At 37.2% G+C, this 25,000-nt stretch overlaps 2 protein-coding genes across 2 annotated transcripts in view; both read left to right on the top strand.

Annotated features, from left to right (window-relative positions):
* oprm1 (opioid receptor, mu 1) overlaps positions 1 to 17,095 on the top strand; it is a 22,964-nt gene extending 5,869 nt beyond the window's left edge. The window contains exons 2-6 of the mRNA XM_088421816.1: positions 9,498 to 9,847; positions 12,402 to 12,577; positions 12,667 to 12,845; positions 13,504 to 13,687; positions 14,658 to 17,095. Of these exons, the coding sequence (XP_088277942.1) occupies positions 9,498 to 9,847; positions 12,402 to 12,577; positions 12,667 to 12,845; positions 13,504 to 13,687; positions 14,658 to 14,663 (895 nt within the window). The 3' untranslated portion in view covers positions 14,664 to 17,095. The remainder of the gene's footprint in view (positions 1 to 9,497; positions 9,848 to 12,401; positions 12,578 to 12,666; positions 12,846 to 13,503; positions 13,688 to 14,657) is intronic.
* A 6,782-nt stretch (positions 17,096 to 23,877) lies between these two features.
* sf3b5 (splicing factor 3b, subunit 5) lies at positions 23,878 to 24,684 on the top strand. The gene is made up of 2 exons (XM_088421817.1): positions 23,878 to 24,043; positions 24,284 to 24,684. Exon 2 carries the CDS (start codon positions 24,285 to 24,287, stop codon positions 24,543 to 24,545), a length of 261 nt encoding a protein of 86 aa, XP_088277943.1. The 5' UTR covers positions 23,878 to 24,043; position 24,284; the 3' UTR covers positions 24,546 to 24,684.
* Positions 24,685 to 25,000: the final 316 nt, after the last annotated feature.

The raw sequence follows: 25,000 nt of genomic DNA, 5'->3' as shown, positions 1-25,000 counted from the left end.
TTATATATATATATATATATATATATATATATATATATATATATATACACACACAAATGGACCACTAATGAACCTTAAATGACCTAAAATGTAAATAGTTCATCATAGACATTCATGCTAGTCGGCTACATGCTAACTCTGCTTGTTATTCATATTTATATCCTCATCATATGGGTAATACATTCATCCATACGCTTTTCTGTGCCACAAAGTTGAATATTTCATAAATATCTCTGACCTTGGCCGAGGCCTTGCTCGATTCAATCCGCCACTTTATGACATCATCGTGTTGCAATTATAGGAAGCGTCCATTTCACAACAAAAACGCCCAGCAGGTAATTGTGCCACGTGCGCCATCTGGTGCACTTTGGAATCAATACTCATCATAACATGAACATAACATGAACAAAATATGGTGCCGATTTTCTCGTTGCTTTCTTCCAAAGGTGTTACATGCTAGTATGTGCGTTCCATGCCTTCTTGTTGGGGAGTAATTGGATGTGTGTGTGCGTGTGTGTGTGCGTGCGCGTGTGGAGAAAACGTAGCAAGCCTCATCTGTGCTCGCGGTTATCGCGAGGCGATCGTCGGAGGCCTCGCAGGTCAAGGTGCGCAACCTATTTTCCTCGCCGGGCTACGACAACACATCTGCTTTGTTACCGTGGCAACGCGCAGACAAACCCTCTCCCCCGGAGCTTTCCATTGGCTGGCGGCTAAACGATCTCTCTATTAGTCTCCCGACGCGGCAACAAGACAAAGCCGAATGCACAATTTCAGTGATTCACGTTTCCAAAAGGGTTGGCGGATTTTTCGGCGCCCGCGAAGGATAACGCCGGTTTCTTTTATTGCGTCGTAATTAGGCGTCCGTGTAAATCAGTGACACAAATGAGCTTGCGGGGAAATGGAGGAGATAATCTGTGGAAAAAAAAAAACAACAAAAAAAAAACATGGTGGGAATTTGTTGTGATCCATTGAAAGCACGGTTGAAACGTGTGGCGATAATTCCAAAAATACAACAGTGTTTATTATCAAAAGAACACCATTGCTACTGGTAAGTATTCCCATGGCAACGTCGCGTTTTGAGATTGATTTTCTTGGAATGGAAATGTTGTTTTAGTGACGTGATTGGTTACTTGTGAGAGTTATATTATGGTGTGTACATGTGCAAACACATGATGGAGTTTTGCCATTACAGCAGTTGCAGACATTTTTTTTTTGCGTTTTTGTTGTCAGTGGGATCAAGGCTGCTCCTTAACGAATGAATCACTAAATCAATCAATTACTTCTGGTAATTAAATACTTTAGGTCCTTCTGTATTGACTCTTTTTTTTTATCTCTCCCGAGCAAAAGTAAAAACATAATTATAACACATTTTCCCTGAATTTTGTCACTCAAGGACACCTTGCAAGACTAAAATAATATTAGATGAAATATTAAATGAAAAAATACATGAAGAGGAGGCAGCAAAGTATAAAACATGAGAACAGAAAGTAATAACCAAATCAGTTATATATATATATATATATATATATATATATATATATATATATATATATATATATATATATATATATATATATATATACACACAATAAAAATAAAATACAATTAAATAATGTGTCTCACTGGTCTGTTAAATGATAAACAGTAGACTAAGCTAGCTTGCTATTGGACATGAGATAAAGCGCTAATTGCTAGCTTTTTTTTTTCCAATTTTGTTCATAGTGCGTCTATCAAAATAATATAATGGAAATATATATATATATATATATATATATATATATATATATATATATATATATATATATATATATATATATATATATATATATATATATATATATATATATATATAATAAAAATCAAACAATTAAATAATGTGTCTCACTGGTCTGTTAAATGATAAACAGTAGACTAAGCGCTAATTGCTAGCTTTTTTTTTCCAATTTTGTTCTATCAACATAATATATATATTAATTTTTTTTATTTATTTATTATTTTTTTGTATTTTTTCCCCGATTTTGTTCATCGCGCGTCTATGTTTTACTACTGCTGGTGTGTGTAGATTTGGCCGCGGTAATTGAGACAAATTTCCGCACGTGGGCATTTCCTTCCGGATCAATAAGATATCAGCCTCACGTTGCTAATTTAATTCAAGCTATTCATTTGTGGATTTGTTCTGCTGGAGCCATTCAGTGATCGGGGTTTGTTTCCTTTCAAACTGTCATCCCGCGGGTCTGCGCTTTAAAAAACAATGTAGCAGTTCACCTTGAGCCACCACGGGGGGAATATTTATTAAATGCATATGGAGCTGCTTGCGGAGGCACATGGCGTTACTTGTTGATGGATTCCATGGTCAAATGCATTTGTCGGACATAAAGGACACAAGAAAAGCGGCAAATGTGTTTAAGTGGATTAACTGTTCATGTCAAACAAATGATATCAAAATAAATATAGCAATAATCTAAGTCTGCGTTTTTCGGTTCCTTAATAACGCCGCCAAGGCGCTACGCAAACCAAACTCGTTTAAGTTCGAATGGAGGACCATGGATTCCAAGTGGACCGTTAAAATCATGGTAGATATTTATAGAACTTAAAAAGAGCAACTTTTAACGTATTATTCTTTTTTAATACTGTCTAAAATACATTAAGTAAAACATTACCGTTAATCATAAAACATTTCAAGTTTTTCATTTATTAAAGAATTCAGCTCATTTTAATATTTTTCAAAATCATCTCGTGGGCCAGATTAAAAATATTTGTGGGCCAGAACCGGCCCGCGGGCCGTATGTTTGCACACCCCTGAGATGGGCCGACTTTTAAATAAACGCGCCCGAAAATATACAGACATCAATGCGATATTCTTATCAGGTTTTTATCTTGACATCAATGCATTGAACATGAATAACTGTAATGATATTAATAATAACAATAAAACAGTGTTCCCCTCGTAAGAAAATAACCAAAAAATAAAAACTTTCAGCAATTAAGTCCCTTACCACAAGATGGCGCCATAGTAATCTTTTTGTAATTAAACGTTATCGCCAAATCGAAAACAGTTGCGTATTTTAGCAAAATTTGGCTAGAGTGCGATGGACAGGAAGTAGAAGGTAGTACCTCTGGTTGCCATAGTAACGAAACACGGAACATGCTAAGTTAATTCAGGTCGTTATCACATTTTCACTCCCATTTAAAATATTTCGAAATACGCTATGAACAAAGCGAATTTAAGCAACGTGTTATATGCGCCCGTGGGTGGACGAGCGCCGTCTCCACCCAGCACATGATAAACGACACTAGCTTAGCGCTAATGCGGCGACAAATAGCTTTTCACGATGTGATCAGGCTCCGGCGCGTGGGACGCTTTCGAGTCCGTCGACTTTTTGATTTGATTCCTCCGACCGGGGCGGGAAGTGCTGGCACGGAACGCCAGTTGCGCGCCGAAATATTGAATTGAACGCAAATCTACGGGGATGGCTCGCGGACCGCCGCGATCCCTCAGAGCCCCTGGGGGTGTATGGAAAGTGTTGCCGGGAAGAAGAAAATACCAAAACAGCCGCGGCGCACTTTTGTACGCTCATGACAAACGATGTTTAGCACGCCGCATAACAGTGGTCCGCTAGATTAATGGCTCGCCGCTGCACAATCTAGTGCTCGAGCGCGCTATGGTTTTCTTGGAATTACTCAACTATGGAAGAAGTTTTGAAGTTAGGATTATATATATATATATATATATATATATATATATATATATATATATATATATATATATATATATATATATATATATAGAGAGAGAGAGAGAGAGAGAGAGAGAGAGAGAGACATATATATATATATATATATATATATATATATATATATATATATATCAGTATACACAAATACACACACACATATATATATATATATATATATATATATATTATATATATATATATATATATATATATCAGAGAGAGAGAGAGAGACATTTTATATATATACTGTATATATATATATATATAGAGAGAGAGAGAGAGAGAGAGAGAGAGAGAGAGAGAGATTTTATATATATACTGTATATATATATATATATATATATATATATATATATATATATATATATATATATATATATATATATATATATATATATATATATATATATATATATATATATATATGCATACATGTACACACATATACATCTCTCTCTCTCTCTCTCTCTCTCTCTCTCTCTCTCTCTCTCTCTCTCTCTCTCTCTCTCTCTCTCTATATATATATATATATATATATATATATATATATATATATATATATAAAAGGTAATTAAACAATAGATTATCAAAAATAATTCTGGATTAATCTGATTATTATCTACTTGTTGATGAATCATTGCACCTCTAATATATATGTATATCAAATATAAATAAAACAGACACGATTAAAAGTTACTTCATCAGATTCAAAATTGAATGAAAAAAAATGACAAAATCAAACTGGCGTTTTGAAAATGTGTTTTGATTTCCTTCCTTTTAATCAAAAAACAGAACATTTTCTCAAGTTTACAACAAATCAATTATTGGGCTTTTGTTATGTCGGAAAATCGTCTAAAATGTGGATCGTTCCTTTTCATGTCGGCCCGATGTTTGTAAACGTTTGATTTCACAACTTTACATCGTTATCGCTTTGGCTCGCGTTAGTTTGAAGGTGTACCTAATAATTTGACTCGGGCCACATCATTAGCTTTCATTTGTCTTGCAATATAGCGGCAATCCTCACATCATCATCATTTGTCTCACTGCGGTCGCCGTGTGAAATTTTCAGAGCGTCTCGACTCTGAGGTGTTCATTTATGAAAAATATGTTTGTTATTGTAGTTTGAGTCTGCCTTGTTAACGAATGCCTCAGAGCATCACAACAACATAACGGCAAAACAAGATCATAAAATAATCAGATTTTTCCGTGGATTTGGACGGCGGTTCCCAAGTTATTCGCTCGTTTGTTTGCTCGCCATATACGCGAGCTCGCCATCGCCTCTGGCTCAAGGATTAATTACACACTTGACGAATCAATAATGTGGCGGCTTTCCACAGTAAAGAAGCATTTTCACGCTGTGCACAATTGCAAAGAGTATTTTCAACACCTGTTGTTGGATCAAGACCCCTCTTGTACTGTAAATGCGCTCAAGGAAAAAAATAAACAATGACACAACATGCAATTTCCTTTAATGTCTATGTTTTCTCAAAAATAGAAGTGAGTCAACACCACTCAAAACAACCCATCAAAAAAATGTCCCCACATCGCTAGAAAACATGAATGCGCTATTTCGCAACCACACTTGTGGGTTCTTTTTGGCGCATCCTAATTTTAATTGCGTGGAGGCATTTTATTTTTGTGACGAGTGTAACATCATTTGCGTCAATCATGTCAATGGATATACACTAATCCATCTTTTGGAACAAAATATGTCCCCCACATTTTCAAAAAATGTGAACGCTCATTCCCACACACAAGTTTGTGTTCTTTTTGGTGTGAATCCTAACTCTCAATGTGTGTAGCCAGATATTCCTTCCTGACTAGCGTGAAGTCTTAGTGGGGGCAACGAGTCAATCGTTACACTCAAAATTTGTCCCCACATTGCAGGAAAGTGTGCACGCTTATTCTTGCATCCACATTTGGGTTCTTTTTCAAATTTAACTGTAACTGCGTGGAGGTATTATTTTTTTTTCGTGACAAGAGTAACTTTCTGGTGGGGGTATCGGGTCAATGGCTATACACTACTAATCCATCTTTTGGACCAAAACATGTCTCCGCATTACCAGAAAATGTGCACGTTTTTCTATCAGACACACATTTGGGTTCTTTTCGGTGTAGTTTCTAACTCTAATTGCGTGGAGGCAGTTTTTTTTTCATGACTAACAACCTAGTGGGGGAATACAGAAAATGGTTATACACTAATGCTTCTTTTCGACCAAAACATGTCCTCACATTACCGGAAAATGTGCATGCTCATTCTCACACACACGCACACATTTGGGTTCTTTCGGTGTAACTCTAATTGCATGGCGGCAGGTTTTCTTTATATGACTAGCGTAACGTCCTGGTGGGGGCATCGGGTCAATGGTTGTACACTAATCCATTTTTTGGACCAAAACATGTCCCCACATTGAAAGAAAATGTGAATGGTTATTCTCACACAGACACATTTGTTTTTCTTTTTTTACATGACTGGTGTAAATCATCGCGTCAATTGCGTGGAGGCGGGTTTTCTTTTCGTGACAAGCGTAACATCCTGGTGGGGGCATCGGGTCACTGGTTCTACACTTATCAGTTTTTTGGGACCAAAACATGTGCTCATATTGGCAGAAAATGTGTGCACTTTCTCTCTCTCACACACATTTAGGCTCTCGTTTCGAGTCGCTGGATCAACGCTAAATATTTCGTGCAAAAATCCTTTTCTTGTACGAGAATATGTGCTCACATTGCTGGATAACGTGCACACGTTTGGACTCTCTTTTGTGCGACTGTAATTGCGCTGTGGAAGGTTCCCTTTCGTGACCGGCATAAAATGCTGGTGGGGGCATGGGGGTCAACGGTTATACTGTAGAATAATCCATCTCTTTCACCAAGATATGTGCTCATATTGCCCGAAAACGTGCACGCAAGAACACACACACACACACACACACACACACACACGCACACGCACGCACACACACGCAGACTCTCTTTTCTTGACTGGTGTGAATCCTAACTGTAATTATGGGTTGACCCATTGTGGGTCAAACTGCAGTACGGGCCAGCAGATCTGTGAGAGGGTTGCGCCGCAGTGGGTGTGATCACAGTCGACTTCAGTCAAAGAATGGACGCGGCCCCTTTCATTATTCACGACTTTAATGCAGCACATTCATCTCACGGAGCGGAAGCACATCTGTGTGGAAAAATGAGCACTTGGAGAATTCGAGAGCCCCTCCTCCCGCAGTCCTTGCGCAAAAGCGTGTGAGTGAAGACTGGTAGGCGACGAGCGTGGGCGCTTTATTAAATGTGACGGCGTCCTCCCACTCATTTTCAGGTTAAGTGTCTCTCAAATGCCAGCTGAACCAACCGGGCCTTTTATTTTGTGCCGCCTGGTGCACCTGCGGTCGTTTCCCCAAAGTCGAACTTCTCCAGCTTCAAGTAAACACGCGCAAAAGTTATGCGATATCACACTAACCGATAGCCTTCAAAATCAATAGCGCTCCGTTTTGTGGCAGTTTGGTGCGGAAGAGGAAAAGTTTGGCCCGCGAGGGCTTTAAAAACAAAGGCCCCTTCTGGCGCCGCTACCTTACCACGTGACGCGCTACCGCTTCGGCTTTCCGTCCCCAAACCAATAAAGCCGGCGAATAACGAGCCTGGCAAGCTGTCGGTGTTCAAGTTAATTAGAATTTAATGAACAAACATGTCATCGCCGATTCTTGTTAAGAGGATTTGGGATTATTGCTAAAACGCAAGAACAAGACCACGGTGGTGCAACACACACAAATATATATATATATATATATATATATATATATATATATATATATATATATATATATATATATATATATATCATCCGTGAGCAGACTATTTTTGAGCAAATAATAAAGTAGGCAATAAAACAGGAAAAAAAACAGTAATAGATCAATAAGGGCAGTAATAATGAAGCGCAAATAAACAAATAAAAGAATAGACTCACATTCTGAGCATAATATGCAGTAGATAAAGTGGAAGAAACTGAATACATATGAGAGTGCAAAATATCATGTAGTGAAAAATATGAGTTATGAATCAGGAATCAGAAATATTATGAATCAGGAATATGAGCTTTCCTGCACTGTGCAGGATTTGTAAGGCGCATGTTCACATGTGGTAGGTAGATTAGTGTATTAGGGATTTGTTCAGAAATAAAAAAAAATAGATAAATATATAGAGAGAGAAAGAGAGAAAGAGAGAGATGCATCCTAGCTAGCTAGCTAGCTAGCTAGCGAGAGATAGATAGATAGATAGATAGATAGATAGATAGATAGATAGATAGCAAGCGATATCAATTGCTACTCAGCTCAACATAAGCAACGCTCAATAGCATGTGGCTGCACCTGGTGGTGATTGGACTGATTGATTGGAAATAGATAGATAGATAGATAGATAGATAGATAGATAGATAGATAGATAGATAGATAGATAGATAGATAGATAGATAGATAGATAGATAGATAGATAGATAGATAGATAGATAGATAGATAGATAGATAGATAGATGAAGAGAGATAGATAGAGATAGATGAATTGATAGCTAGCTAGCTAGATAGAAAGAGATAGATATCAAACTCTATAGCTAGCTAGCTAGCTAGATATCAAACTCTATAGCTAGCTAAAGCTAGCTCGATAGATAGATGGATAAATGGATATAGAGATAGATCTCAAACTTTATAGTAGATTCTTTAAGCAATGACGCACCGAGTTTAAAAACAACATCTTCCCTCTCACTCAGTTGGCCGCTGAAAAAGTACTTGAGGGAGTGTTGGATTCGCCCTCTCAAGTCCTCCATCTCTTTTGCTTTTCATCATTTTGCACAAAAGTAATCATGGAAGGGAAAGAGGAACTCAAGTGCTTTTCACCACATGCAACATGCACTTTCGTTATTAAAACTGGGAGATGTGGCAAAAGCATCTGAAGTGCACTTCACAGTAATAATAAAGGGAAATAGTTCCTGACTGGTCCGCTACTTGGCTATTTTTCTTCAAAGTATTCTTCTTCCTTGGTTGGATCAAACAAAAAAAAAAAGAATCATGTACGTATTAATTTATGTAAACAAAAAACAAGCAATAAAAGGTGGCGAGGTATATATATGTAAAATCGTCATTGAATCGTAATCCCACTTCACTTTCAAAAGTATCGGCCCCCAACCACCAGCCCGGTACCGGTCCGTGTATCAACTAGTACCACACCCAAAATGTTTTGGAGCTGATTTAGTTTAATAGTTCATTCATTCATTCGTGGTTTGTTTGACTTGAGCTTTGTTTTTTGGTGCCTATGTTAGGGGTAGGGCTCCCTCCCCTAAGTATATATACTATATATGCAGTAATTACAGTGGTACCTCTACAGATGGTAAAACCATCACACAGGAAGCACATCGCATGACAGCAAAATAAACTTCAGTAAACATAGATAGATAGATAGATAGATAGCTAGCTAGCTAGATAGATAGATAGATAGATAGATAGATAGATAGATAGATAGATAGATAGATAGATAGATAGATAGATAGATAGATAGATAGATAGATAGATAGATAGATAGATTCCTAAAGACCACACATGCTCCCCTAAGTATATATACTATATATACAGTAATTACAGTGAAACCTCTACAGATGGTAAAAGCATCACACAGGAGGCACACCGCACGACAGGCAGACAGACAGGAATTCCCAAAGACGACACAGGCTCACGTCGGATTGCGTTACAAATGCTCCAGTCACGATTTTGCGGGCAGGTACACCAAAATGAAGACGGCCACCAACATCTACATCTTCAACCTGGCCCTGGCGGACGCGCTGGTCACCAGCACGCTGCCCTTCCAGAGCGTCAACTACCTGATGGGCACGTGGCCCTTCGGCGACATCCTCTGCAAGATGGTGATGTCCATCGACTACTACAACATGTTCACGTCCATCTTCACGCTGACCACCATGAGCATCGACCGCTACGTGGCCGTGTGCCACCCGGTCAAGGCTCTGGACTTCAGGACGCCGCGCAACGCCAAGATCGTCAACGTGTGCAACTGGATCCTGTCGTCCGCTATCGGCCTGCCCGTCATGTTCCTGGCCTCCACCGACGTCGCTTGTGAGCCCGCCCGCCCGCCCGCCCGCGTGCTCCGCTGCGCCGCCGTCTTTCGACTTTAGCCGCTAAATTGTTTTCGCGCCGAAACGATCTCGCAAACGGCGTAGCGCGAAATGTCTTGATTTATTCGGATTGTTTTCTTAATTTTTTTTATTTTAATTATTAGTTGTTATTGTTATTTTTAAATTGATTTGAAAAACACATTTTTAAAGTTGCTTCTTCTAAAACGCATCATATCGAGCATGTCCTAAAAGCAAAACAAAAAAAATCTAACAATATCATAACAGAAAACAATATATGATTCACAAGTAAATTGTTCAAATGAAATCGTCAAATATTTTGTCATTTTTTTATTTTTATCATTTTTATTTTTTATTATTTTATTATTATTTTTATTTTACCATTACTTATTTTACTTTTTACTTTTTTTAAAATTTGATATATATTTTTTTCTCTTTTTAAATTAATTTTAAAAACATTTTTAAATCGTTGGATTTGGGATTTTTTTTTCTTTATTCTTTCAGTTTTACTGTTATTTTTTTTTTAAATTTATTTATTTGATTACTTTCTTAAGTAGGGATACCATTTCTTGAAGTAAATTATTTGAATTTTAATTTATTTTTCATTTGTTTTAACTTTTTAAAATTCTTTCAGTTTTACTATTATTTATTTATATTTATCCTCTTATTTTTATTAATTATTTTATTTAATGTATTTTATTATTGCTTATTCTTTTATTCTATTTTTTTTAAATGTTTAAATTAATATAAAAAAAAATTACACTTATTTACACACACTTATTTTACACTTTTACACTTATTTTATTATTGGTTATTCTTTTATTCTATTTTTTTTTATTTTTAAATTAATATAAAAAAAAATTACACTTATTCTAGCTGCATCATATCGAGCGCAGTCTTCAATTAAAAAAAAAAAATTCTAACAAAAAGCGGAAAATGATTTCACACACTTTTGAAAATGTCCAAATTCAAAACAATAAACCTCCAATGGGTTGATTTTTTTTTCAGGCTTTCCGTATCTCCTCACGTCCGAGCTTTTAAATCCACTACTAGCCCTTGGCGCCAAATAGCGCTTCACGGCTCGGCCGACTTAATTGGCCATTTTCTCTCCATTACAGCAGCTGTTAAGCTGACAACGGCGCCGAGCGCGATAAATGAGCGGCCGGGAAGTTTTTCGCCGGAGAAGAAGAAGTAGTAAATAGCGCTCCTTACTAAGAGACTCCAAGCGAGGAGCATTTATTCCACTTTCCTTCTCCTGAATGACGTCGAGGACGAAGAGGGGCCGCGGCTTCTTCTTAATAACGCCACTTTGTTAACCGGGTCGTAAATGGCGTTTACGGCCTTAAAAAGTAAAAACCACTAAAGGGCAAGTTCAGGACGCGGCGAGAAGAAGAAAAAAAATAAAACGGCCATTTCATGTTTGAATTACGGAGGAAAAATTACACACTGGGACTATAAAAGTAAAAAAAAAGAATAATAACGGGAGTGCGGCTATCTAGATATAAAATGATGCAGCCATTACTGAAACTGATTTATGGCTATTCAAGGGGTTGGATAACCCATATTTTGGAGCCATTAATCAGCGATAAAAAATGAAAATTGGTCGGTAAATTTTGTGTGATTTTATGAATGCTCATTGAACTGCTTCAGAGATATGCAATTTTTTGAGTTGTAGTGTTAAAAAAAAGCCTTTTTTTTTAGTCTTAATGTTAAATTTTACCACAAAAATATCCGTTTTTTATTATCTTGAAAAATGAATTTCTTTTCAAAAACTTTGTGTTACAAGAATGAGTATTTTTTTTTAACACTTTATGATATTAATCATTATTTTTTACGTTTTTTGCAATTTGAAAAATCTCAATTTCTTCTTGTAATTTTTTTTTAACCACCCAAGATTTATCTTTTTTTTCTCTAAATCTTAAAATGACTTTCTTCCGTCCTAAAAAGGCAAAATTTTTGTCACGAGCATTTTGATCTCAAAAATGTGTATTAGTACTCTTTACATTTTTTTTTTTTCATAAAATTCTCCTTGTTGAAAATGTTTATGCTTGTGAAATTACAAATTTTACCAGACAAAAAGCAAACCTTTTATCTTGAATTAAGGTCTGTTATAATTATTTATATATAATTATTACTTTGATTAAAAAAAGAATTCTCATTTTACTACATTTTCCACAAAAAAACCCTAACTGATCCAACTTTAATCCTTTTGCTGCTAATATATGTATATATATATATATATATATATATATATATATATATATATATATATATTAGTGGTTACATTTTTGGCCTTTTTTACACAACGCTTTAAACAGATAATTACTTGACAAATACGTTTTTGTTTTTAGTTTTTCTCTCAGTTGGGTAGCAAAGCTCCAAAGTAAATATTAGTTTAACTGAGTAAATTTTTTTACGTATATATAAATTATGACTTTTTACTTGGAAAAATCCAAGTTTATTCTTGTAAAATTTGGACCTAAAAAACAAAATAGAATGGCTAAAACTAGGACGCCGGCTTTGGATGGTTCCGCCAGCCTCGAGCATCGTGGACTGCAAGCTGGTCTTCCCGCATCCGTCGTGGTACTGGGACATCATGCTCAAGATCTGCGTCTTCATCTTCGCCTTCATCATGCCCGTGCTCATCATCACCGTGTGCTACGGCCTGATGGTCCTGCGCCTCAAAAGCGTGCGCATGCTGTCGGGCTCGCAGGTGAGACCTAAAAGAGGGCCCGATCCCCGACGTCGACGGCAGCGAACGCGTTTGAGGAGAAAGTCCTAACCGATGACCTTCGGCTTCAGGAAAAGGACAGGAACCTGCGGCGAATCACGCGCATGGTGCTGGTGGTGGTGGCCGTCTTCATCGTGTGCTGGACGCCCATCCATATCTTCGTCATCATCATCGCCCTGATCAAGATCTCCAGCTCCACCCTGCAGACCGTCACCTGGCACTTCTGCATTGCCTTGGGCTACACTAACAGGTACCGGGCGCCAGCTGGCGACGAGGCATTTTCGGACGAAAATCACAAGGGAAAAGGGAAGCTGCGGGAGATTTTGCGGTCGTGATGGGTTTGGTTTTTTCCATTTATTAAAGGGACTGTGTGTTGTTTTTTTGTTGTAATTTTTTTAGAAGTATCTAGCAACCCAACGATCTAACAATATGGTATTATTAAAAAAAAAATCCCAAAGATTAGGGCAAAATTTGTCTGGATTTTATTCAGGATATACAGCGGTTACATAGGTGTTTTTTTTTTTCTTTTAATTAAAGGGCCTATGTGTAATTTTTTTTTGCATGCACCCGTGGGAACTTTAGGGGCATTACGCTAATTTCCGTAGCTATAACAGACCATGTAATTGAATTTAATGATAACTAGAACTCATTCATATGCAAGTTTTTGAAATGTACAATCATTTTATTTATTCATTTTTTTTATGGAAAATTTGTGTCATTATGTTTTTGTTGTTGTTATTTTTTTAATTAAGGAGTACCTGGCCACACACTGATGTAATGATAAGATACTATTTTGAGAAAAATCTTGCAAAAAAAGGTCGATTTTTATCCAAGATGGTGTTTTTTTTTTTTTAATTAAGTATTATCTGATGACAAGGCACCTATTTTTTTTTTTTTAACACTTACAGCAGTCTGAACCCGGTGCTTTACGGGTACCTGGACGAGAACTTCAAGCGTTGTTTCCGCGAGTTCTGTTCATCGGGCCCCTCGCTACTGGAGATGCAGAATTCCACTCGGGTGGGCGCCGTAGGACGCAAGGTGCCGCAGCGCGAGCCCAACAGCGCACAGACGGGGGAAAGGTCCAATCAGCAGGTGTGCGGGAAATATTCCCTACAGTTAAAAAAAAACATATTTCACTTACAAACTACAATGTCAAACACAACATCTAGCTAAGATGCTAATTAGGCTAATAAATTGAATGTACTCGCTGAATGCCAACTGAGGGGATCAGTCACAAAATACAAAAGTACTGTAAAGTTTCATTTTAGAACTGTAAATTAGTCCAGCGTTACTGTGGCAAAAATCAAGGGAGTTAACAACTAGCTCAGATGCTAACGCTAGCATGATAAGACGTTTTGTTAGGGCTGGTGCACTACTATAGCCAGAAGCTAATGGTGCTAATCATGCTAATTTAATAATTGTCCACACAAAATACTAAATGACAAAGTGAAAAAAATGTGAAAATCATAATTACTGGAAATCGGGAGTTTCTTTTTAAAATTTTAAGCAAGTCCTGAGTTTGGGTGACAAGTTAATTCCACACTAAATTGAAATGTACTCAACACAGATGCTAATGCTAGCACCACATGACTTTTTTTTTACACTACCATGGCCAGATGCTAATTAGGCTAATTCAATAAATATACATGCTTAATGCTAAACGAGGGGATGCAATTACTGGAAGTCTGGGGTCTTATTTTTTAATATTTTACTATGGCAAATACCTAGCAAGGCCAGCACAAAACTAGCACAGATGCTAAAACTAGCAGAACATTACTGTTTATTTTTTTTGGAGGGAGGGGCTCGTTTACGACTATAGCCAGAAGCTAGTGATGCTAATTGGGCTAATTTGATAAATGTACAAACTAGATGAGGGAATCGGTCACAAAACGTGTGTCTCGTGTGAAGTCTCAAGTCGTAATTTTGAGGTTAGAAGGAAGTCCGAAGCTACTGTGGCATAAATCAAGCAAGTCGATCGACTGATTTTCGAATCTTGCACACAAGTCGCGCCGTTGTAAACGCTAGCACAGCGTGATTGGCTCCATTTTGTGTCCCCGCACAGGTATGACTAGCCGTCGCGGAGTCGTCTGTGGACTCCCGCTGTCGAGGCGCCGGCGGCGCCAACGATGACCTCAACTCGGAGGACACTCAAATCACCACAGGGCTCTAATTATTCACGCATGCTAACACACGCGCAAACAATTTACACACCTACACACTAAATGTGATGCAAAATGTTGAAAGTCGACAAATGGTGCAGGACCAAATGGAAACAAAGAGTAACTGCAAAAACGATGACCATTGTTTTGATTATGATTATTTAATTGATTACAAAAGTAATCAATTGCTGTAGTACTTACTTCAGTGCTTTAGTACTTTCATACTTTTTCTTGCTTATCAGACACTCATCCAAGCTTTACTAAAGTACTTTAGTACTAAAGCACTGAAGTAAAAGTAAAAACACTTTGCTTTACTTACTTTACTGAGATACTTTAGAACATTACTAAAGTAGAGTATTTTTACTTTTTAGTAAAAGTACTACTTTCAGTACTTTTTAGTATTACCTTCTTAAGTAGTGCATTACTTGTAGGTCACTGAAGTAGTCGACTACTTTAGGGTACTAAAGTACTAAAGTACTTGATTTGTTGTACTTCAATACCTACAAAAGTAATCACTTACTTTGCAACTTTAGTAACTTAAAGTAGTTGATTACTTTAGAAGCCGAAGGTGATCGATTACTGAGCGTAATCAATTTCTTACTATCGATTACTTCAGCACTGAAAGTAATAAAGTACTCTGAAGTGTACTACTAATGGAGTTAAGAACCACATCGTCAAGGACCGAGTCTGCTTATTTTCTCTTCTGTTCATCGTTTACGTATTTTCACCGAACTAGACAAAGTGTGGAGTTTCCAAGCTGCGAACTAACATTGACGAGCCCTGCAAATCGTCTCTGGACTCAAACGGGGACGCTTATGTTTTGTGTTGAGGACACACTGGCCTGCGCGTTTGTGACTTTGCACACTTTCACGCCGGAGGCTCACTTGATGTATTTTCAACACTGGGACGAAGTCAATGTGCGCTGGGTGTCCTCCGCCGTGTTTGTCGTTTTTTTTTTTCTGCCTAGCATACAAAAAAACTTGGATGGATGAACGGTGTTTGATAATCAAGAAAAAAAAATGAAGGGAAGCCTTAAAAGCTTTAAAATTTTAATTTAAAACCTGGTTAGTTCATTTGGGACTCGTTCAAATGTACCCACAAATATGTTTGAATCGTGTTTACTTGTTTTGAAACGTTAAGAATGCTTTTCAAAACACGGCCACCCAAACGGGGACAAAAAATGTAGGGGAAGTATATTTGCCCTCCGTTTTTTCCAGTATGGAAAATCAACTTAAGGGAGACGCATGAGGTTTTATTTCCCAGTGACTTGATGGCAAACGCGCCCGTGTATAAGATGATTGGTAACGACATCTTTCCGTGGGACTCTGTAGGGAAATAAAAGTTTGCGCGCGCGGGCTTAATGAAACAACGGCACGGTGCCGTCGTCACATCAAATTAAGAAGTGGCTGCAACTTGATTGGATTTAGGGGCCGGGCGGTAACTGTGCCAGCTGCCTTTTCGTCGGTGCTGTAAAACCTGATATTGCGCATGCAACGGTACTTTTTTTTTTTCCCAATATGAAGATAAATTGAGCCGAGCTAGCATGGGCGAACTCCATTGTTTGTTATATTTTAGATTATATTTATTGACATGACTGATATTTGGAATAAAATTGCACACACACACACACACACACACACACATATACATATATATACATATATATATACATACATATATATATATATATATATATATATATATATATACATATATATATATATATATATATATACTGAACAAATACAATATACATGTATATAAGTACTGTATATACATATATGTATATACATACATGTATATACGTATATATGTATATACATACATATATAAACATAAGCACACATATGAAATGTTACTGTATATACACATACATACACAGTGTAGATATGAAACAAATTGTTACCCTTATATTATCATACTACTATATTGTACTACTTTAGGCAAATATTGTAATAATTGCATTGAATATGTGCAATATAGTTTTTTTTTTAAAGTCATGTTAGTTTGATTTTGCCTGTTCTGTTGTACTACTGACAAAGAACTCATTCACTCCTGCACATTTTTTTTCCCTGCATACAATATTACAATATTCTTTATTTCTATCGGAACCATCAAACTTTCAGTGGAGTTTGCCCGCTCTACTTCTCAGTTTTACCCCCATTGTGCACTTTTGCTCTTTGTATGAAATTCGAAGTTTTAAAAGCCATGAGTGGGCTATAATGACGATGGACTGTGCTTCTGCTGTGGTCACAGTAAATTTGAACTGTATAAATTATGTATAAAACATGTATGTCGTCATCTTGTGTGTACATATATATATATATATATATATATATATATATATATATATATATATATATATATATATATATATATATAAATATTGTTCTTGCTGTTATTTTTTTTTACAAAGATTGCCCTGTTGTATATACCATCTACAGCATATTGGTGTTGTGCAAACGCGTATATGCATTTCAAATGTAATAAAATTTTGCTGGGTTCTGCTTTGTAGAACCGTGACACGTGCGCATAAATTCAAAAATGTGGACGTATCGTACAGCAAAGAAAAAAAAAAATGAGCATAAGGACTCCAAAGTGGAAATGTCTAGATAAAAGTAGCTAGCAAAATGATCACGTGTCTGCTGATAAGGGCACGTCTCAATTGTGTCCGCGGACGGCAGGACATGATTTCAAATCGCTGCACTTGAGAAAAAATGGCGCAAAATCTCGGAAATGGCTCGCAATCTCCGCAACAAGAAGGGCAAGAAGCTGCGGCGGCGCCGCCCACGTTCGCTTCTCCCAGGCGCCGTGTGCCCCGCCCACCTGTCCGCCCGCCGCATCATAAAACTTTGCTTTCATCCGAGAAAAAAATCAAAACGTTTCTTGCTTCCTGCTATTACGCTTTTGTTTGCGCACACATAAACACGCGAACGCATAACAGTACACACAGGCGCTTAGTTGAAAACACACACACGAGGATACAAACATGCACACACGCACAAAAGAGCACAAAAGGCTCAGGCACACACAATTCTTTACGAACACACACTCACAAACACACAGACACATAAACAACACACACACACACACAAACCACTTAACATACGCATACATGCAAAAACACAAATACACAATGAAAAATGAACACACGCAAGCACGCAAAAATATGAAAACGTGAACACACGTCCACTGACACGTTAAAACAAAAGATACACACATAAACGCAACAATGGACACACTCATGCACAAACATACACAAGTGTGCAAACATGCACACACAGACACACACATAAACACCAACTCGCATACAAAAAAGACATACACTTAAATGTGAAAACACAAACACACAAGCACACAAAGATATAACAAAAGATATACACACACTAAAGAAAAAGATACACACATAAACACAACGATGAACACTCACTCATGCACACACATTCACACTCATACACAAATATGCAAACATGTGCACGGACACACACAAACACCAAAAAAGACATACAGATAAATGCGAAAATACAAATACACAATCAGATATGAACACACACAAGCACCCAAAAATATGAAAACACTGTAAACACACATCCACTAAAACAAAAGATACACACATGAACACAACGATGAACACCGCTCATGCACACAAATACACAACCACACAAGCGTGCAAACATGCACACAGACACACACATACACACCAACTCACACACAAAAAAGACACACACATAAATGCAAAAATACAAATACACAATCGAATATGAACACACACAAGCATCCAAAGATATGAAAACATGTAAACACACATCCACTAAAACAAAAGATACACACAGATAAATGCAATCATTATACACACACATACATTAGCACGCACAATCGCGCACACACACACAAACACAATACATACAAATAAAGACATACATGCAAAAATACACAATTAGACATATACCTACACAGACAAGCACCCGAAGAGATGAAAACACAAACACCACACATCCACGTACACACACACACACAAACACAACACATACAAATAAAGACATACACATACATGCAAAAAACAAATACACAATTAGACAAACACCCACACAGACAAGCACCGGAAAACATGAAAACACAAACACCACACATCCACGGACACACACAAACACAACACATAAAAAGAAAGACATACACATACATGCAAAAAAAAAACAAATACACAATTAGACAAACACCCACACAGACAAGCACCGGAAAACATGAAAACACAAACACCACACATCCACGGACACACACTATTGGTGTAAAAATGTATACACCTCATGGCGTTGTGGGAAAAAAACTGACATAATAATAAAAAAAAAAAATTAAATCTCATTTCCTGTGCATACAACTGGAGGTCACATGATTGACAAGCTGAAAATTGGACCTTGCTTTTTTTTTCTAATCAAATATTCAGCTAGCAGGAACACTTTGTGTCTTCCTGCCACGAGGTGATAATAACATAATGAACTTGTTACCGTTGCAGCATAAGAGCGTCGGTTCAAATCCACGCCAAATGTCACGCCAGGATATTTTTAATCATCCCTCATGTGGCCGTCACCTTATTATTTTAGCGGGAAAAAAAAAACATACTCGTTGAGCTTCCCATTTTGTGGGGGTGGCAACATATGCGCACCGCCTTTTGGGAATCCCTCATATAAAAGTTCATATTTATTGTTTGGATTTTATCGGTCGGGGAAATCACACTATGGAGGGAAATAATGCAAACGCTATTTGATTGGTTGACTATACTCCCAGCCCCGCCCCCTTTCCGTCGGGTTAAAAAAAAAAACGGCATTGTTGAGTTATAACCACGATCGGTATGGATAGCAACAAACAGGAGAAAAATATTTGGACATTTTTCAGTGCGGCAGAAAATAAATGAGATTTCACATTGTGTCTCTGCAGAGTGAATTTGCTGATGCAATGAACTTAGATCTGGAGGCCATTTAGAAATGGATGGAAGAAGTGGAGAATTTATTTCCTTTTCTTGCAGAAAGAAAGTCTAAAAAAATAAATAAAAAAAGGGGGGGTCCAATAGTGGACTTGCGGTGGTGAATGGTCAAAGAGTGAAAAGCGCCTCATCGGTCATGGTGTCGCCAGGGGGGGATTTTTTTTGTAACTTTGTTTTTGTCAAGCTGGACGAAGGAAAAGACTTTATTTCCCACACTGGCGAATTCTGCGACGGTCAGTCGGATTTGAACGATTAGATATTATTGCAAAAGCCGCCTCTTTGTCTTGGAAAAGGAAATATTGAGCTTTGGTGCACTGGGAAGGCAATGATGAAATACGACATGATCGCCCTTATAATCAAATTGGAGATTTGGCTCAAAAGTACTTTTTTTTTCATTTGTTGAAAAGATAAAAAATTGAAAAAAAAAGGCATTTCCTTTGGTCTATTATATATATATATATATATATATATATATATATATATATATATATCAAGATCAAGATCATAGAAAATTTGTTTCAGCTTATTGTACACTGTAAAAAGTTATGATATTTCTACCTAGCTTCAAAGAGTAGAAGTTGTGGTTAAAATAAATAAATAAATAAATATATATAAAATATTTAAAAATGTCTACAAATGATATACATAAATGGGTAAGGGTAAAACTTTTTAAATAGTCTGCAAAAGATTTTACTTAAAAAAAAAACACTTTTTATATATTATATATATATATATATATATATATATATATATATATATATATGTGTGTGTATATATATATATATATATATATATATATATATATATATATATATATATATATATGAATATATATATATATATGTGTGTATATATATATATATATATATATATATATATATATATATATATATATATATATATATATGTGTGTGTATATATATATATATTTTTTTTTTTTTTTTTTTTTTAAATAATGTGTACAAATGATATACATAAATGGGTAAGGGTAAAACTTTTGAAATAGTCTGCAAAAGATTTTACTTAAAAAAAAAACACTTTGATAAACAGGGCTTCATTGTAAACAAGCATTGAAACATTTTCCTTCCAGAAACACATTTCGTCTGATCCTTTTTACGTAAAACGTGCCAAGATACTGTTCTTTCCGAAATAAAAATAAAATCATGAACTTGAAATCATGCGCAGGAAACGCGAGTCCTTCTGGGATTCTCAGATCAACACGCAGAGTAAATAAAACGTCTTGGCACAATCCGAGAAGGTAATTACACGCTCAGGAAGACTCAGTTTGCGTTGGGAACGCCTCCCTTTCAACGGGCCTCTCATGGTGCGTCTTTCATTTCACACTTGCGCAGACCGCCTCCAAAAGTCATTAAAGTCGTCGTCGTCTGGCTTTCACGCTCGCCGCCCTGATCCGCCGCTCGCAATCCCCCCAACGTTTGTGGCGTTGAGCTTTGTATGGGCAAAAACTCACCTTTAAAATGCTTAGACAAAAGTTTAGAAAACAAAAAAGTTTGAAGGGCAAGTAGAACTGCTTGACTACTAGAGAGTTTGATTTGTGGATCCGTGTTAGCTAGCTTGCTAGCTAGCCGCTCTGCTAGCTTGCGCATTAGTTTGAATTCTAGTCATTTGTTATTTAGTGGCCGATGACATCAAATGCGTTTGTAAATCAGCCAGCGAGCTAGATATCCATCTATCGACACTTTCTAGCTCGGTAACCTTCTATCTAGCTGGTTAGCTATGACCAGCTACCTATCTTCATAGATGACTAGATACATAACTAGCTAGCTAGCTTCAAGCAAGCAGGACGTAGCTATAGGTATCTATCCATCTATCTATCATGCTAGCTTCAGACAACTAGCTAGCTGGATTGATTGCTAGATACCTAGCTAGCTATTTCCGGAGGTAGGTGCTAGCTACCTACTTAAGTAGCTGCTTAGCTAGCTATCTTGCTAGCTAAATGGATAGATAGCTATATTAGAGGTAGGGCTCTCTCCCCTAAGTATAAATACTATATATAATTACAGCGGTACCTCTACCAATGGTAAAACCATCACACAGGAAGCACATCGCATGACAGCAAACTAACTTACGTAAAGATAGATAGATAGATAGATAGATAGATAGATAGATAGATAGATAGATAGATAGATAGATAGATAGATAGATAGATAGATAGATAGATAGATAGAATCTTTTGATTCTATTTATTTTTGATAAATATAGTGTTTTTATTCTATTTATTTTGGAATCACTACAGCATAAACTCATTTTATCGCATTTGTTCACTCACAGCAAGCTTTTAGCGGGCCTATTTATTTATCTAAGCGTCCTTGATGTTCCCTCCTTTCAAAGTTATTTGAATGGAGTTATACATGTGCACGATGAAGCAAAATGGAAAGCGGAGACGGGGCTTTATAATATTACTCATGGTCACACACACACACACAGACACACACACACACACACACACACACACACAGGGGAAGGAAAAGTATAACGTGATGTGTTCATGATTTCTGTTTTTGGAGATGATGATGATGACAATGACCACTTTTACATGAAACCATATGATCCTTCATGACAAAAAAGACAAAAAAATGTTTTTTTTTTCCCCACAGTGTAGAGCTTAACACAGTCTTATTTCTTTTGATTGTAATTCCATTGATGACCACTAGATGCTAAAGCACAATCTCGTTTGTCTAAGTTTCATTAAAGACGAGTGCATTACATTCCAGCCTAATTTTTGAACGTCGCATCCTCTGTAATCCTGCTTTTTTAAAGGACCAAAACCTCAAACTGGGCCAGCATTCATCCGAAAGACGCCTTTTCTCCATTTAACTTCAAAATGATTTAAATCTAATAAATACGCCTGGAAGCATCAATCGCGGTGGGACAATTTTAGAACTCCCCGCAGAAGTGCAATAAAGCCCCCCCCCCCCCCCCCCCCCCCGTCGGTTTATTTGTTTCCCTATTTGTACATTTTCCAGAGAGCTGTCTCACAAACATCCAATCAATAATGACGAACGGCGCTTGTCCCTGGAGTCCATTTCAACAACGTGTGGCATCCAGACAGATTGAACCACCTCGGATGACATTTGCCGGGGACGCTTGTTGTTTTCCTTTAATCTCCCGTGGCGATGATAACGAACATGATCATGATGAGGAAAAGCTTTCAGCCGCTCCTCTCGTTTTATCGATCCTATCGGGAGTTGTAATCACACCCGTTCCTCAAGACGAAAAAAAAAAAAAAAGCAGAAGCGCTCACGCTAATTTTATATCATCGATATTTCTCAGAGAGAAACACAGGTGGTAAAAGGTTGAAATCGCAGGTGACGAAAGCTGGTTACCATGGCGACAGCATGTCTATCCTCAGCATCTTCATGATGACACGGTGCATTCAAGTGTCAAAGCCCGTCGGACCATCCACACACACTTGAGCGAATTTCATGCTCACGGCTGTCTTTTGTTACTGTGTAATTGGAGTTGAGATGATTGCTTGCATTCGTTTTCGTAAGAGGAACATCGGAGTGACAGGATAGCGTTGGGCTATTTAAAAAGAAAAAACGGAGGTCTTGTGTAATGTTTCGGCCCTCTCAAAGGGGGGCAGGATTTTTTTTTTTTTTGTAGTTTAAAACCAATATATGTTCATTACTTCCACTTAAGCTACGTCGCCAAAGAACAGCTAGGTTTGCTAAGGTAGAAATAAAACAAAAAAAAAAACAAATGACTGATAATATTTTTGTCAGATTTGCAAATTTAAAAACACTCAAATACGCGACTAATGAATACATAAAAAATAGATAAGAACACAGGTTTCAAAGCTTGATTAAAATTTGAATAAATCACGGGAATGTCAGGGCAAAAATTTCTCTAGAAATGTTGATTTCATTGACGTTTTCCTGCAAGCAAACGGGGATAATCGATAACATTATTATTATTATTAATTATTATTATTATTATTATTATTATTATTATCACGACAAATCACGCCTATTATTGTGAGGGGGAACAAGAAATATTTATCAGTTTTCTTATCGGAACATTTTTCTCAAAGGACACACCACGCCAAATAAAATTACAATACGAACGTCAACATTTAGTGTTGTTAGTAATACAATTTAATTTACATAACTTCGCGGTAATAACATTTAAATCTGGATTGAAGTTGGCTTGGTGAAAGTTCGCAAAGAAAGAAAAAGTCAGTCGATTGTATCAAGCCGGACCTTTTTTTTGCAACGGACACGCCGGAAGTGTAAGCGGCTTTCATTGAAACCTAACTAGCGACGCTCGCTAAACCGAACAATCTCCAAAGTAAGTATCTTAACGACACATTAAATCAAACTAAACAAACGACAACAGCGAGATGTGTTTATTCACAAAACCCGAACTCAAATACGCTATTTTGGCACGGTTTTCGTCTCCTACCCAATGCTGTTCAATGATGCTATTGCTAGCATTGTTAGCTTAATCGGCATGAAAACACCACAGTGTTTAGCTAGCTTCGTTTGCTGAATTCGAGTGCGTTACTTACCTCTTTGTTTTCCCTTGAAGAATGACGGACCGCTACAACATCCACAGCCAGCTGGAGCACCTCCAATCCAAGTACATCGGAACCGGACACGCCGACACGAGCAAGTGGGAATGGCTGGTGAACCAGCACCGGGACTCGCACTGCTCCTACATGGGCCACTTCGACCTGCTCAACTACTTCTCGGTGGCCGAGAACGAGAGCAAAGCTCGGGTACGCTTCAACCTGATGGAGAAGATGCTCCAGCCGTGTGGACCTCCCGCGGAGAAGCCTGACGACGCCTGATGGGGGACACCTGATGTCTTTTTTTTTTTTCTGCAGAAGAAACATAGGACTCTTCTTCATTTTGTTACTAAAGTCCAATGTGAAAATTACGGAAAATTCCCATAGATGTAAATAAAGCGTTTGTTTGCTCTTTTCTTGACTTTTGTCCTCCGGAATTATTTTATACGCAGGAAAAAAAATGGACTTTTGGTGCTAGAGTCACGTCTCAATGTGATGCACGGTTTTATTGATGCTCATTTATGTATATGCATGCTCTCCGTTTGCCCGAAGCGACTCGGTGAATTAATAATTCATTCGGTTTGAATTTTGTATTCATAAATGTGCTGCGGAGTTCATGGGGGTAAATACAAACTGCAGGCGCACTGTTATTCATATGATAACCAAATTATGATTCGAAACTCAATTACTTACGTAAAAGCCTGACCGAGACTTGAACCCCTAATTTCAAATACTTG

This window comes from Hippichthys cyanospilos, chromosome 8, assembly GCF_059441005.1.
Source record: "Hippichthys cyanospilos isolate Australia breed blue-spotted pipefish chromosome 8, RoL_Hcya_1.0, whole genome shotgun sequence".
Taxonomy (NCBI): Eukaryota; Metazoa; Chordata; class Actinopteri; order Syngnathiformes; family Syngnathidae; genus Hippichthys; species Hippichthys cyanospilos.
This window is presented reverse-complemented; position numbering and strand designations above follow the sequence as displayed.